The sequence below is a fragment of the Macaca fascicularis genome, chromosome 5 (assembly GCF_037993035.2).
Source record: "Macaca fascicularis isolate 582-1 chromosome 5, T2T-MFA8v1.1".
In the NCBI taxonomy this organism is placed as follows: domain Eukaryota; kingdom Metazoa; phylum Chordata; class Mammalia; order Primates; family Cercopithecidae; genus Macaca; species Macaca fascicularis.
In genome coordinates this window covers 1,318,340-1,333,334 of record NC_088379.1, presented here as the reverse complement: position 1 = coordinate 1,333,334, position 14,995 = coordinate 1,318,340, and the positions used below count along the sequence as shown (strand labels likewise).

General features: G+C 59.1%; 1 protein-coding gene across 26 annotated transcripts in view; it reads left to right on the top strand.

Annotated features, from left to right (window-relative positions):
* Positions 1-14,995, top strand: part of CTBP1 (C-terminal binding protein 1) — a 38,022-nt gene that overhangs the window by 13,778 nt on the left and 9,249 nt on the right. For all 26 annotated transcript variants that reach the window (XR_012434547.1, XR_012434549.1, XR_012434545.1 and 23 more), the window contains 2 exons: positions 7,188-7,332; positions 9,720-9,926. Coding sequence is in view for 22 of the 26 variants with exons in the window: in XM_074039188.1 (XP_073895289.1) it covers positions 7,188-7,332; positions 9,720-9,926 (352 nt within the window). In the remaining 4 variants the exon portion in view is untranslated. The remainder of the gene's footprint in view (positions 1-7,187; positions 7,333-9,719; positions 9,927-14,995) is intronic.

Sequence of the window (14,995 nt, the reverse complement as noted above, 5' to 3'; positions counted from 1 at the left end):
ACGTACATCCCCACGCCCAGCGGCCACACCCCTTTATCCCGGAGACTCCGAATGTGCCGCATCCCCACGCCCAGCGGCCACACCCCTTTATCCCGGAGCCTCAGAACGTACATCCCCACGCCCAGCGGCCACACGCCTTTATCCCGGAGACTCGGAATGTGCCGCATCCCCACGCCCAGCGGCCACACGCCTTTATCCTGGAGACTCGGAATGTGCTGCATCCCCACGCCCAGCGGCCACACGCCTTTATCCTGGAGACTCAGAATGCGCGTCCACACACAGACCTGCAAGTCATGCTCCCTGGCAGCTTAACTCACCATAACCCAAACCAGAAGACTATCCCCCAGGCTGCCCTTCAGTGAGTGAGTGGCCGGGCGAACACTGGCCACCTCCCTTAGTGTCCTCCTCAGCAACAGGCGTGAACTCTGGGTCCCTACCACACCCTCGGTGATCTCGGCAGCGCGGTGGTGAGTGAAGAAGCTGGTTTCAAGGGGTGCATGCTGTATCATCTGTTCATCCCCAGGTGACGGGGTAAGCGTGACGGAAACAGTTGCCCGGGGTGCAGGTGGGGCATCTGCCGGTGGGCCAGTGTCTGGAATCGGCGTGTGGGTACATCACATGGATGTGTCCACACGCGTGCAAGGGGCTGTGGGTGAACTGCCCGTGGTGCACACCTGAGGGAGTCATGTGGCACCAGCTCGGTTTTGACAATGCCCTTGGTTAGGTACAGTTTTCTCATTGGGAAACTGTTTGTATTAAAGATATACATGTAGGAATGAAAAAGAGGCTCGTCGAAAACTTTCAATATTGTAAGCAACACTGAAACAAGTTTTGCCAACGACCTGGAAAACTAAGGCAAAACAGATGTTTTTCTAGAATTGCAGTAATCCCAAACTGCCTTGCCAGGTTCATATAAAATGCAAATCAGTGGTCGGGGTGCGGCCGGCGTGGGCCCTGGCGTGAGACAGACTTCCTGCTCCCCACCCAGACTGCACAGCCCAGGGCGGAGAGAGGACAAGGTAAACAGAAAACCACCCCAGGGGACGCAGCTGGATTCTTGGAAGAGATGAGTGTTGGGAACGGTCCTGGCATCCCGGAGGGGTCTGAAGCAGCCCCTAAGCAGAAGGAGAGCAGGCGCCACAGAAAGGAGCCCCCAGAAACTAGGAGAGCTTGAAATTTAAAACATGAGTGAAAATCTAATAAAAACAGGAGGTTTGAAGACACAGGGAAATGGCAGAAGCTAGAGATGGGAAGAGAAGCCACAGCCTCCCGGGGCTCCGTGTGGAATCTGAGGGGGCCGCCTTGATGCCGAGTCCCTGTTTCACAGTGTGTGGTCCTGCAGGAGGAGCTGGCTGCCCATGCTTTCTTGCCACTAGGGGTGGCCAAAGGACTGAACTCCAGCACAGAGGGGAGCAGGGCCTCTCCCTGCCATCCCTTCCCTGTCCCTGCTGGCCGGAAGCCAGCTGTGATGGGCGGAGCCTGGGTAGCCACCTTGGACCGTGAGTGGAGCCGTGTTGGGAACCGTGGAGCAACAAGACAGGAGGCAGGGACCCTCGTGGCTGTGGAGGGGGCTGCGGGCCACCTGTCTGCAGGCTTTGGCGTGGGAGGAAACTGAGCGCTTGCTTCATGTGTCACTGTTAGTCAGGAATTTGTGCCTCCTGGGGCAGAAACTTCCCGCATAGCTGTTTGGATGTCGCTGCTGTCTGAGTGCCGTGGAGGGAGAGAATGTGATACCGTCAGTGCGGTCATAGGAAGAACAGAAAGAATGTCGGGGCCTGGGAGGCACCCCGCTGTTAAGGTTCAGGATTAGGATTTTATTGATACCGTGGGTGGGGGGATGTCACCGACAAGGACACAAGACTCAGCACAGCACCCCCCGCCTGCTTTGGAATTGCCCAAGGAGAAGGGTTTTCAGCCCAGCACTGCACATCTGATCAAACTGCTGAGCAAGAAAAAGGAAGGCCTGGGGCCCGGAGGCTGCGTCCGGTGTGGGCTGCGGGGCCTGGAGCGGCAGGGCAGCTCTGGGAGGGCACGGGATGCAGTGGTCCGCAACGACCTGCAGCCAGCTGGACAGTCACACTCCTGCAAGACAAGCATCTCCCGGCCTTGGGGGTAGGGAGGCCGCCAGAAAGCCCCGCCGGACAGAGGTGCTGGGGCTGTGCAGGAAACGAAGTGATAGAAATCCGGGAAAAACACACAAGCTGGCGTTGTCATGGTGACCAGGAAAAACACACAGGCTGGCGTTGTCATGGTGACCGGGAAAAACACACAGGCTGGCGTTGTCATGGTGATGGAGTGCAGGACAAGCCCCTTGGTCTCTTGCTGGCAGCCGGCACAGAGACAGGCTGCCGTGGGCTCTGACCTTAATACCAGGTCACAGTCGCTTCTAGGAGCAAGAGGACGGATAACCCATGCCATATACTGGGGCCTGTTTCCAGGCAGACTGCCCAGTGCCCAGCTGAGCCTTGGGTGCAGTGCGGCCCCCGCAGTGTATGTCCAGACCCCGGGACCCACTCTCAGGTCTGGAAGATCCGTTGGGCAGTGTTGGTACCACCAAGAGTGGACAGGACAGAGGAGCAGAGACGGCCCCACCCAGCAGGACGCAAGGACTCGGGCAGTGGCTTTTCAGGTGTGTGGGCTGAGAACTGGGGAGTTGGTGAATTCTGGGGCCCCTGGGGTAGCCATTCGGGAATGGCAGCAGCTCCCCCAACCGCAGATGCTCACTGCCCACAGAAGCGGCCACGTGTTTGAATGAAGAGCAGTTAGAGGAACATTTGCAAGAGAATGTGTTTACTCACTGAGGTTATGACAACACAGAAAATAACAACTCTTTCTGTAGAAAATGTGATACTAGAGAGGAAAAGGTCACTTTGATTAAATGGCAATTAGAAATAACAACATTGCAAGGCCGGGTGCAGCAGCTCACGGCTATAATCCCAGCACTTTAGGAGGCCGAGGCGGGTGGATCACTTGAGGTCAGGAGTTCGAGACCAGCCTGGGCAACATGGTGAAACCCTGTCTCTACTGAAAATACAAGAATTAGCCATGCATGGTGGTGCATGCCTATAGTCCCAGATACTCAGGAGGCTGAGGCAGGAGAATCTCTGGAATCCAAGAGGCAGAGGTTGCACCGAGCCAAGACTGTGCCACCGCACTCCAGCCTGGGCAACAGAGCGAGACTCTGTGTGAAAAATAAAAAAAAGGAAAAAGGAAAGACGTAGTAAAACAAATTTTAAAAATAAAAACAGGTGAGAGATAGGGGTTGGGTATTTTCAATTTGTGTGCCAGCCTAAGGGTGAATGTCTGATACAATCAGAGCTGGTGCAGGGGCCGTGCCTGTAATCCCAGCGTATCCAGAGGCCAAGGCCGGAGGATCGCCTCAGCCTAGGAGGTCAAGTCTGCAGTGAGTCATGATTACACCACTGCAGTCCGGCGAGATCCTGTGTGTAATATAAATAAATGTAAAAGTCTGTGTATTCAGAGACTCCTCCCAATCAGTAGGAAATAGAAAAATTCCAGCGGAAAATGGATGAGGGCAGCGGCGTTTGGGTATAGACAGAGCGATGTATGAGAACTGGGGTGCCCCTCCCGGGTTCTCATGGGTGCAGCAGTCACCGCCGGTAACCACTGGCCTGGCCTGCACCGAGCCCTGCACCAGCCATGTTGAGGGAGCCTGAGCCTGTCCCTTCATATGGAACAGAAACGGCCATACCAGTCTCGATGGTGCTTTGGCAGTTTCTCTGGAAATCTGAAACCTGCGGTCTTCGGCCCAGCCCCACCCTGGGCCTGCATGTCGCTGCGTGTCGTAGAGAAGCATCTGCCCTGATGGTGACCTGATGTGAGCGGCAGTTTCAGAGTAAGCCACACCTGTGCACGAGGTCTGGAAAGGTAAGTGCGATGTCACTGAGTCCTGAGCACAGGAGAAGCAGGTAGCGGAACTGCATGGCCGGAGTTGGGCCTGGCAGGCCCCTTCCTGACCCCCAAGAGCTGGCTGCCACCAGCAGCCTCCTGGTGTCCTGGGGTCTGTTTCTAGCCCGGTGGCAGCCGAGCTTCCTGGGCACCCGGCTTTCCCCGGGCCTGCTCTGAGCACTGGAGTTGAGGGCACTGAGCAGAGGGGGGCTGAGCCCCTGGCAGTGCAGGGGACACACCAGTGGGTACTGGCTGGGGGTGGCTTCTGGGAGGCTGCTGGGTCCTGATCTAAAGGAGCACAGCTGGCTGTACCCACCTCCTGCAGACTTCCTCCGTGGGAGACTGAGGCAGTAGGCAGGGTGGAGCAGCCACGTGGCAGCCACGAGGGGGACAGGAAGGTAGACCCTGAGGCTGACGAGCCGCTGTGGCACCCTGGCCTGTGGACCTGTGGATGACGTGGCCGCCATGTGGTAAAGCGTACACGCTAGTGGCTCTGGCGCTGCAGCTGAGCACAGGCCAACCTGGTACGTGGCTGCGGTCGGGGCATGGGGTCTCCAGGCCGTGTTGAGATTCCTGTAGTGAGAACACATTCACCTAATACGTTGTTAAAAATATATTCAGTAAGGAGAAGGGCAAGGTCCTGAAAAAAGTGCATTAAGAAACGTGCCCCGGCAAGTGAGTAAAGCCTCGTCAGGGGGCAGCTTGCACTTCCCAGCTCAGCTGGGTCTTCAGCCTCTGCAGCTGGTTGAGCCCAGAGCCCGAAGGAGGCCCTCGGCTGGTGCACGTTTCATCTTCTCAGAACTTATCTCGATGAGATAAAAAAATGTTCATCGCGGAAGAGCCAACGCGGGAAGCAACCTTAAGGCCGCACACATGAATATTCTTCATATTCACATGAATCGATCGCCGTCTGATCCGAATGTGCGGGAGGTGACGTGCCACAGTTCAGAATCAACATTTCAAAGCCCATGGCCGATGCTCAGAGCGAAAGCAAGCTGTTGCCTGCGTACACACAAGCCCGTGTGGTGTGTCTCTCTCCAGCCTGTCCATGCCGAGCCTCTGTGTGCACACCGTGGGAGCAGCCCCTGCATGTCCAGCTGTCCAGGCCGGGCCCCCGGGCTCATGTCTGGCGCCAGGCCTGTCCCTTACCCCATGGCCCATCTCCCACTGCGCCTCTGCCCACCACTCGCATGCACAGCGCCTCCTGCCCACAGTGGGTGCCGACGAAGCACCTGCAAGTGACTCCCTCTTAGCTGCAGCTGTTCTGCCAAGCTGCCCAAGGCACCTCCTGGGTGTGTGGGCACCCATCTCCAATCCACACAGCGCAGGGGTCTTTCTGGCTGCACCGCTCGCCACTACCCACGGCCGTGCACCAGTCACCCACTGCTGGCCTCTGCCCGTGCTGTCCTCCTTATGGCCTCACCCAGTCCACACTACATCTGGTCAGGTCTGGTACACCAGGGGTCGCCCCGTCCACACTGTGTCTGGTGCACCAGGGGTCTGCACGGATGCAGCCTCAAAGCCTTCCCAGGAGGCCCGGGGCAGCCATCAGCCCTGTCTGAACTGATGAGTGCTACGCCCATTCCTCTGCGATCTGGGCAGATGCCTCCCTGCCTCCTGCGGCCGAGCTGCTCCAACTTTCCCTTTGTCCTGGAGAACGCCTAGGCCAACCCGGGGCTCCCCTGCCGTGCTGCCCAGCCTCTGTCATGGCCCTGGTCTGTGTGGTCCCCCATGGTCCTATCCTCTAGGTCCCCTGCAGTGGGCAAGAGGGAAGGGAGGCTGTGCCAGCCTCAAAAGGAACCATCTGTTCTGGCCGAGCTGGAGGTCCGGGCACTGGAGGAGAAGGGGTTGCAGCTGGGTGGTGAGCGTCTTCCTGGGGGCTGCCCTCACCCCCCCCAACGTGTGCCTGCCCAACACCAGCTGCTCTACCCAGGGCCCGGGCAGAGTCAGCTCCCACAGGACACCCTGCGGTCCAGCAACCCAGGCACTGCCGCCCAGGATCGGCAGGCTCCACGTACGGCGGGAAGGGAGGGAAAGACGCTGCCTAGGCCCCGGCGAGCTCTGTGCTGAGCCCGTGGTGGTGGTCGGTCAGGAGTACCTGGGGCCCCGCTGGCAGGGGGTGGGTGGGAGTCACGTCTTCACGGGAGGCTCAGTGGTGTCTCCCGGGACTCAGACGTGCCCATGTGGACGAGGCCTGCGCGTCCTGGTGTCCTGAGCTGTGGCTGTTTGCATAGAGCCCCTCTGCAGCCACGGTGGGTGTTGTCACGCACGAGTGTGGGATGCACGTGTGTGGGTGGGTGTTTTCAGGTGTGGGTAGATGCACAGGTGGTGCACACACACCCCCACCCTGTGCCCAGTGCCGCGCGTGGTTCTTCTGCCTAGGGCACTTCCTCCACCTATGTGCCTCTGCACCCCACGCTGCCCCGCCCTCCCTGGACTGGGGGTAACTGGGAGCCCTTGGTAGGGCGGGGTTGGCGGTGACCACAGCAACACCTGGTGCTGGCTGAGTGGAGGCGCCAGGGTTGGGCTGCTGTGCTGTGTGCTGGGTCTGCATTTGTCGGAATTCGTTCCGGTCTAGAATTTGTCATGGAAACTGAAATTACAAGCATGACTGTTATGAACATAGCTCAAATCCAAGCCTTGCTAGCCATGCTGTGCCCACTGTGGGCAGCATTTCTGGGCGGGTTCTCAGGCGACACGGGGGCAGTGTGTGCTCCTGTGGTGGTGTCCTTGTGGCTGGGTGGCCCCTGTCTGTCTCTGCCCACGTGCTTGTGTGCCCCAGGGACTTACCACTTTCTACCCGCACCCCTGGGCCTGCAAGTCTCAGGTGCCCCGGCCGCCCCCACCCAGCCGCGCCTGCTCAGCATCCTTCCTGGGTGTGACTGCACCCCCCGTCCTCTGTCCTTGCCTGGTGCAACCCCATTTCTTCCACAAGGCTGGGCAGAGTCTCAGGGTGGGGCGCACACTCAAAAGGAAACATCTCAGCTGCCACAGTGGGAAGCAGGTGGCTCTGACCAGTGCCAGCCTGCAGCCTACACGTGGCTGAGGACGCTGCGGCGGGAATTGCTGGGACTCCGGATGCCTGGGCAGGGGTTGAGGGGTAGCGCATGGTGGGGAGGTGTTCATGTGGCCTCCCCCAGTGTCCAGGCTGGTGCTTGGGGAACAGAGCCTGAGGGCCACAGACTAGTTTCCCAGCCAGGCTCAGCCCCACCCCCGAAGGCCAAGCTTGAGGCTCTCCAGGCGCCAGGCTCAGCCCGTGTGTTTTCTCCTCGCTGTAGGTCCTGAACGAGGCCGTGGGGGCCCTGATGTACCACACTATCACACTCACCAGGGAGGACCTGGAGAAGTTCAAAGCCCTCCGCATCATCGTCCGGATCGGCAGTGGTTTTGACAACATTGACATCAAGTCGGCCGGGGATTTAGGTAGGCCGGCTCCGAATTATCTCCTGTGCCCATGCATGCAAGCTCCGTCCCGTCTTGCTTCATCCATGGAGGCTTCACTGCCACACCAAGGACCCCGTTGCACATCGCCTGGTATGGCTGGCTGTGGCGTGCAGTCCCATCTAGGGCCAGCGTGAGGCTGCAGCCGTTCTGTTCCTCACACAGCCTCACCTCAGGGCACTTCCTCTCTTTTGGGCAGTAGGAAATCCAGCTGCGACTTCACACAGGTCTGCATGCATGTCTAGCTGGTGCCCGTTGCTTGGGTATCGGGGCCCTGGGGGTGAGGGGCAGGGGCGTCAGAGTGTGGCTGTAATAGGGCTCATAGGTCTCTGTCCCAAGACACAGGGGGAACAGCGGGGTGTGTCGCAACCCAGTACACATGCACTCAGCACGTGGAACACACACACACAACACGCACATCTGCACCTGTGCACGTGCACTCAGCACAATGCACGTGCACTCAGCACACAGAACATGTACACTCAACACACAGAGCATGCACACACATCTGCACCCGTGCACGTGCGGTCAGCACGCAGAACACACACATCTGCACCCATGCACGTGCACTAAGTACTCGGAATGTGCACACTCAGCACACAGAACATGCACATGCATCTGCACCCGTTCATGTACCCTCAGCACATGGAACACTCAGAGGACACGCACGTCCGCACCCGTGCACGTGCACTTAGCACACGGAACACGCACACAGCACACAGAACACGCAGACGTGTCTGCACCTATGCTCATGTACTCAGCACATGGAACACTCACAGAACACGCACATCCGTACCCATGCACCTACACACGCACACGGAACGTGCCCACGTGTCTGCACCCGTGCGCACTCATTAGAACAAACTCAGGGCGGTGCTTGGCCGTCCTGCGTGGAGCGCACTTTGTTTTCTGCCAGGCTCCGTCTGTTGTGGGTTGTTTTTGTTGGTTTTTTTTTTTGAGACGGAGTCTCGCTCTGTTGCCCAGGCTGGAGTGCAGTGGCGCGATCTCGGCTCACTGCTGCTTCCGCCGGTGCCCATGGGCCAAAGCCGTGTGCCAGCCGCCTCCCGCCTTTGTCTCTGTGGCGGCATCCTGGGAAAGGCCGGCTGTGGTGTCAGGCGCAGGCCCGGCTGTGCGGTGTTGGGTGCAGTCCTGGCTGTGAGGTGTCAGGTGCAGGCCTGGTGCTTTCTGAGCGACCTCTGCTGTTTACCATCTCCGTTGCCCATGGAGTTTCCCAGGCCCGGGCTCTGTTCTTCAGCCAGGGACAGTCTGGGGCACCGCTGGGATCTGGCCCACGCTCCAACGTCCCACAGTCAGGAGGCCTTTCTTCCAATCTCGTGTGGTGCTTGGCTTGGCTCTCCCTCAGTCTCCCTTGTTTAACGTTTTTACGTCCAAGTGAGTTGTGTCTGGGGCGATGTGGGATCCCAGCCTTGGCCTTGTGCAGCGCCTGCCCGCGCTGCCCCACGTCAGGCCCCCTCCCGACCCTCGGAACCCCTCACGGAACCACACGGTCCTGTCCAGCCTCCGGGCATATGAATGCAGCCCTGTCCTGGCCTCCTGCCCCTTCCTCCTCCCCAGAGAGACGGACGGCCAGTTGGACGGCCAGTCAGACGCAGGAGTGCAATCATCTGAATGGGGCGGGAAGTGCCGTGCAGGGGAGGCGCTGGCCAGGGACAGGCCAGGGATGAGGATAAATAGGCTCAGGGAGGGGCCCTGGCCGGGGAAGGGCCTGCCTCTGGGACAAGGCTGGGAGCGGGCAGTAGGGGTTACACTCGAGAGAAATGGGATGGATTTGCTTTCTAGGAATGGCTCCAGCTGCAGTGTTATTGACTGCGGGGTGTAGGGCATGGAGGGCGGAAGGGGCTGCGGGGGCCTGGCTTGGCCTGGGGGAGGCCTGAGGACATGTGTGGATGTCCATGTAGGGGTGTGCAGGTGGGGCCAGCACCCAGATTCTGACCTGGCCGCAGCCTCCCCGCAGGGTCCCCCTGGAGGAATCAGGGCAGCGAGGTGACGCGGGGAGACATGTGCTTGTCTCTACATGGGCTCCCAATGCTGAGTTGGGAGGGGTCAGGGCAGCGTCTCACGCCCCGGCCCCACCACACACCGAGCAGTTTGCTAGCGTGTGCTGCCACGTGAACCTAAAGTGGAGGTGGGGCTCCAGTCACAGGGCACAGGCGCCAGGCCAGGTGCTCTGTTGCCCCCGAGCCTGGGAGATGTGCGTTCATTTCGTGGCCTCCCAGGGTGGCCTTGGGGACGTGGCCTTTGGCTTCTTCCTCGGGAAGCTTCAAACCTGCTCCAGCCACAGTAGCCCTGGTGTCCTCCCAGAGGCTGGGCCTGGCCTGGAGGTGACCGCCGTGTCCTTGTCCCCACAGGCATCGCCGTCTGCAACGTGCCTGCGGCGTCTGTGGAGGAGACGGCCGACTCGACGCTGTGCCACATCCTGAACCTGTACCGGCGGGCCACCTGGCTGCACCAGGCATTGCGGGAGGGCACGCGAGTCCAGAGCGTCGAGCAGATCCGCGAGGTGGCGTCCGGCGCCGCCAGGATCCGTGGGGAGACCTTGGGCATCATCGGACTCGGTGCGTCAGCCACAGCTGCATGCCTGTGACCCTCCCTGTGCCTGGCGCTGCTGCTCTTCAGCCGTGCCCAGAAGGAGAGGCCCAGGGCGGGGTGGGGCTGCGGGTGTCGGTCCCAACCCAGGACAGGACTGAGTGCAGCCCAGGCGCCAGGGCCCAGGAATCCCAGGCTGTGTGCCCTACGTACGCGGACGTCACAGCACACATGTGGGCCTTACACGGGCACACACGGATGTCACAGCACACGCGGATGTCACAGCACACGCGGATGTCACAGCACACGCGGATGTCACAGCACACATAGCCTCACACAGACATCACAGCACACACATGGGTCTCACACTGGCCTTCACAGATATCACAACACCACAGCACACGTGTGAGCCTCACACAGACAGCACGGCACACGCTGACATCACACACGGACGTCACAGCACACATACAGGCCTGCACGGATGGCACATGTGCCACAGCACACGTGGCCTCACAGATGCCACAGTACACATGACCGCATGGACACACACAGACATGACACATGGACGTCACAGCACACACATGGACCTCAAAGGCACACACATAATACACGGATGTCACAGCACATAGCCTCACACAGATATCACAATACACACGTGGGTCTCACACCGGCCTGCATGGACGTCATAGCACACACGGCCTGTACAGATATCACATAGAACACCACAGCACACATGGGCCTCACGCAGACATCACTGCACACACAGACATCATACACGGATGTCACAGCACACATGTGGGCCTCACACAGGCCTGCACTGATGTCCCACATGCCACAGCACACGTGTGGGCCTCAGACATCACACATGGACATCACAACACACACGTGGGCCTTACACAGGTACACACAGACAACACAGACGTCATAGCACCCACAGCCTCACACAGCACACACATGGGTCTCAGGCCTGCGCAGACATCACACGGACGTCACACACACGTGAACTCCACACAGACATCACATGTGGATGTCACAGCACACACGGGCCACACGGGGACATGCAGATGTCACGGCACACACGGATATCACACGGCACACATGGGCATCACACGGATATCACAGCATACACGATACCACGTGGACACACACCGGTGTCAGTCATGGGCACATGGGCATACAGACCCGGGCATACGTGTGGGCACACACATCAACCACGGTCTAGCATGCGCTCACCCCTTGAGGCCTCTGGGGCTGGCTGCGTGGGTCCTGCTGGGGCTGGGGTTCGGGCAGCCGCGGGCTTCCTCCGCTGTCACCAGCAGCCGGCCCTGCGCCCGGGGAGTGGTTTGCCCCTCAGCGACCCCTTGCTCTTCATTTGCCCACTCGCTCTGCAGCCGCCTGTCCTGGGCCCAGCACCGTCCTGGGTCCAGCATGCAGCAGTGAGCAGGCCCCACACAGCCAGGCCCAGGTTGAGCTCAGAGCAGCAAGCGTGTGTGTGTGTGTGCGCGTGTGTGTGTGATCCTAGAGTGGAGCCATGTCTTGAGAGAGAGGAGCTGGGAGAGGCCAAGCGAGGTCACGGGGGAGCGTCTGGGCGGGGCCCAGGTGTGAGGTGGGAAGCGGGAAGGTGCTCCCGTAGAGGGTTCTCAGAGAGGGTGGGTGGGGGGTGGTGTCCCTTGTCTGAAGACTCCCTGGACACCTTGGCCCAGGTGCCTGTCACCCCAGATCGTGGGTTCCTAGGAGCTGCCTGCGCCATTCCCCAGGAGGCCCCGTGGGGATGCGAGGACCTTGCCGTGCCGGGGATTCCCCTTGACCGGCCGGCCCCCCGCTTCCCAAACATCCAGGCAGCCCACTCCTGCTGACCGCTGTCCTTGTCCCGGCAGCGTGTGGGGAATCAGATGTTTCGGGTGGTCTCGGTGAGGCAGACACACCTGGGTTAGTGGGAGAGGTTGGCTCACGGATGTGCATGGAACACGTGCTTGTTTCTTCCTGGACACATCTCTCACGGCCTTGCTGGTGCCCCCACCAGGACACCAGGGCTGGCTGGAACCTGTGAGGATCCCGGAGCCCTGAGGTGCCCATTCCTCATACCCCTGCCCTTCTGAGGCCTGGGCGGCCCCTCCCGCCTCAGGGCCATGGCCCGTGTGTGGTTTGTTGAAGGAGGGAAGGAGGGAGAGTGGGTAGGTCGGGGCAGAGGTCAGAAGGGGCCGGGGACTCAGGGTTCTGTGGACCTTCAGCTCCATGGGCTGTGCACCGGCCTTGTGCAGGAGCAGTGCCTCAGCTGTCTCCAGAGCAAGCCCACAGGGTGGGAGGGGCCTCATGTGTGCCTTGCCTGCAGGGCGCCGCCTGTCCCGCAGCCACAGGTCTGACACCTCACCTGGGGTGTATGAGGGACTGGGATGTGGGGGGTTGTGGGCTGTGTCTGTGTGTGGCCAGGGATGTCTGTAGTTCCCCTGGTAAGAGCAGGTGGGTGTGTGGTCTCCAGAGTCCTGTAACCTGTCTCTCCTGGGGTTGGGGTCTGTGGTTCCAGCCCTGAAGGCCCCACCCTCCCCGTGGCCACTCTGAGGCCTGAGGGTGGTGCCTGCCCAGGCTGAGTGTGGAACTGGGCCCAGCCGGCCCCTTCCAGGGCCCCGTGCTGAGTGGGGGTTGGAGCACCCAGGTCAGGATGCCCTCAGAGAGCAGGGCTGTGGCCACCCCCTTCCTTGAGGACCCCACCTGCCAAAGCCCCCACCCAGGCCTGGCCTGAGGAGTGCGGGTGGCTCCTGGCGTCCTGGGGAGTGCAGGGTGGACCTGGCAGGTTGTGGGGGTCTGCCATGGGCGTTCTCCCCTGCAGTGGCCCAGGTCGTCCTGTGGGCTCTCAGGCCGGCGTCCCTGGAGCGGCTGGGCTGCTTCCCTTGCTCTGGGCGCGGGCCCCTCTGCCTGTGGTGAACTCGTGGTGACCCAGGCCAGGTCAAAGCTCCTTCGGCCTTGGGAGCTGAGGAGAGCAGTTCCGTCCTTAGGGACACAAGTCCCCTGACGCTGCAGCCTCTACCTTATGGACAGGGACCCCTACCCCAGCCTGGCCGCCCACCTGGCACCTGCGCCCCCCTGCCCCTCGCCCTTGTCCCTGAACCCCATCCCCACCCTCTGGGAGAGCCTCGTGCTCTGGGTGGGGCCCGTGCTGGGCACCAGCCACTCAGGCTCTCCCAGGGTGTGCCTGTCCCGATCTGCCCTCTGCTGGGCACACCCTGTGTCTGGGTTGTTCTTAGCGTGGAATCCACGCGTGTGGTGACTACAGGAACGTGGAAGCCCTGGGCAGTGTGTGGTTCACGGTGTTGCTGCCACTCGGTGCGACGAGGCGGTGGCCGCCTCTGCTCTACGAGGCTCTGGTGCTGTGACTTAGGTCTGCTTCTTGTTTTTTTCTTTCCTCCCTCCTTCCTTCCTTCCTTCTGAAAAATGCACTATCTTAGGTGCACACAGGAAAACATTGTACAAAGAACCCACCAGCACGTCAGCAGAGCAGGCTTCTGCACACAGCTGCCTCAGGCCCCTTCTCTCGCCGCGGCCCCACAGTGACCCGGGTCCCACTTCCTAGAGCAGAGGGCCTTCCCCGGCTCTGCCGAGGTGGGATCGCGGGCACGCAGCCTTCTGTGTCGGCCTCGCGTCAGTCGGGGTGATACCTCCGGGTCTCATCTGTGTTTTCGCATGACCCACAGTTTCTGATAACATGAACACAACACGATTCGCTTCTCCAGACTCTTGGTGATGCATTTTCTAAGCTTTTGGCCAATATCACAAACAAAACTTCTGTGAACACATTTCTGCCCGTCTTTTTTGTGCACATAGACGGCTCATGCCTCTTGGGTTTGTACCTAGGAGTGGAGTTTCTGAGTCCCAGAGCAGGACGTTTTTTCACGTGGAAGGAGTTGCCTTTCTTCAGGCAGGTACACAGCGTCACGCCCGGCAGCCGCATATCCTTGCCAGCACTCCGTGTTGGAGTCTGTGTAATTCTAGCCCTTCCAGCAGGAATTTTGTGATATTTTTATTTTAACCTACAGTTTCCTGATAACTGAGGGAGTCGAGCACCTCTTTACACCCCTGGCCACTGGGAGCACCTTCTTTTGCATGTTGGTTACGAAGCCCTCATGTAGTCTGCATCTGGTTCTTGTCAGATCGACACGCACTGTGGATATTTTTATAATTTCAAAATGCTTGTTTTTACATATTTACCAATATCTCAGGCTGTGGCTTGACTTTCCACTTTCTTGACATCTCTCTGACGAGAACACGTTTTCAGTTTTTATGAAGCCCAGCGTATCACCCGTTTTTTCGGTGAATACCTTTTGTGTCCTGAGGAATCTCTGTTTACCCCAGGGTCATCCAGGTTCTCTGTGTTTTCTTCTGGAAGCTTCTACCTCTAGGTCCAGGGTCTTCTGGGTTGCCACTGAGGCGTGGTGTGAGGCTGGGGTCATGGCCCGCCCTTTCCCGGGATGGCAGGTCCCTGCGGCACGATGCGCCGAGGCACCCTCCTTCCCGTTGGCGTGGCTCCTCTGCGAAAAGGCAGTTGGCCACATGTGAGTGGGTCTGTCTGGACTCCTCTGTTCCGTGGACCTGTTTTTCTTCCCTTTCTCCCGTGTTACACTGTCTGCACGGCTGTGAGCCTTGAGATCTTCCACCGTGTTCTTCACAAGGGTCTTGGCTGTTTTAGGTCCTGCTATGCATTTCCGTTTCCATTCTGGAATCAGCTCGTCAATTTTCATTTTGTTGAGTCCTTAAAATCAGTTTTGGGAACGCTGACTTCCTAATAATATTGAATCTTCAGGACACAAATACCATGTCTCCATTTATTTTCACTTTTCTTAACAGTGTTTCATTGTTATCAGTAGAAGGTTTCAACAGTGTTTCATCGTTATCAGTAGAAGGTTTCCACGTAGTTCATTAAGTTTATCATTAGGCATTTGGCATTTGTAATGCTGTTACAAATTTTGTTGTTGTTGTTGTTTCTTTGTTTTTTTGAGACGGTCTCACTCTGTCACCCAGGCTGGAGTACAGTGGCGTGATTTCAGCACACTGCAATCTCTGCCTTTTTTTTTCTTTTTGAAACGGAGTCTCACTCTGTCGCCTA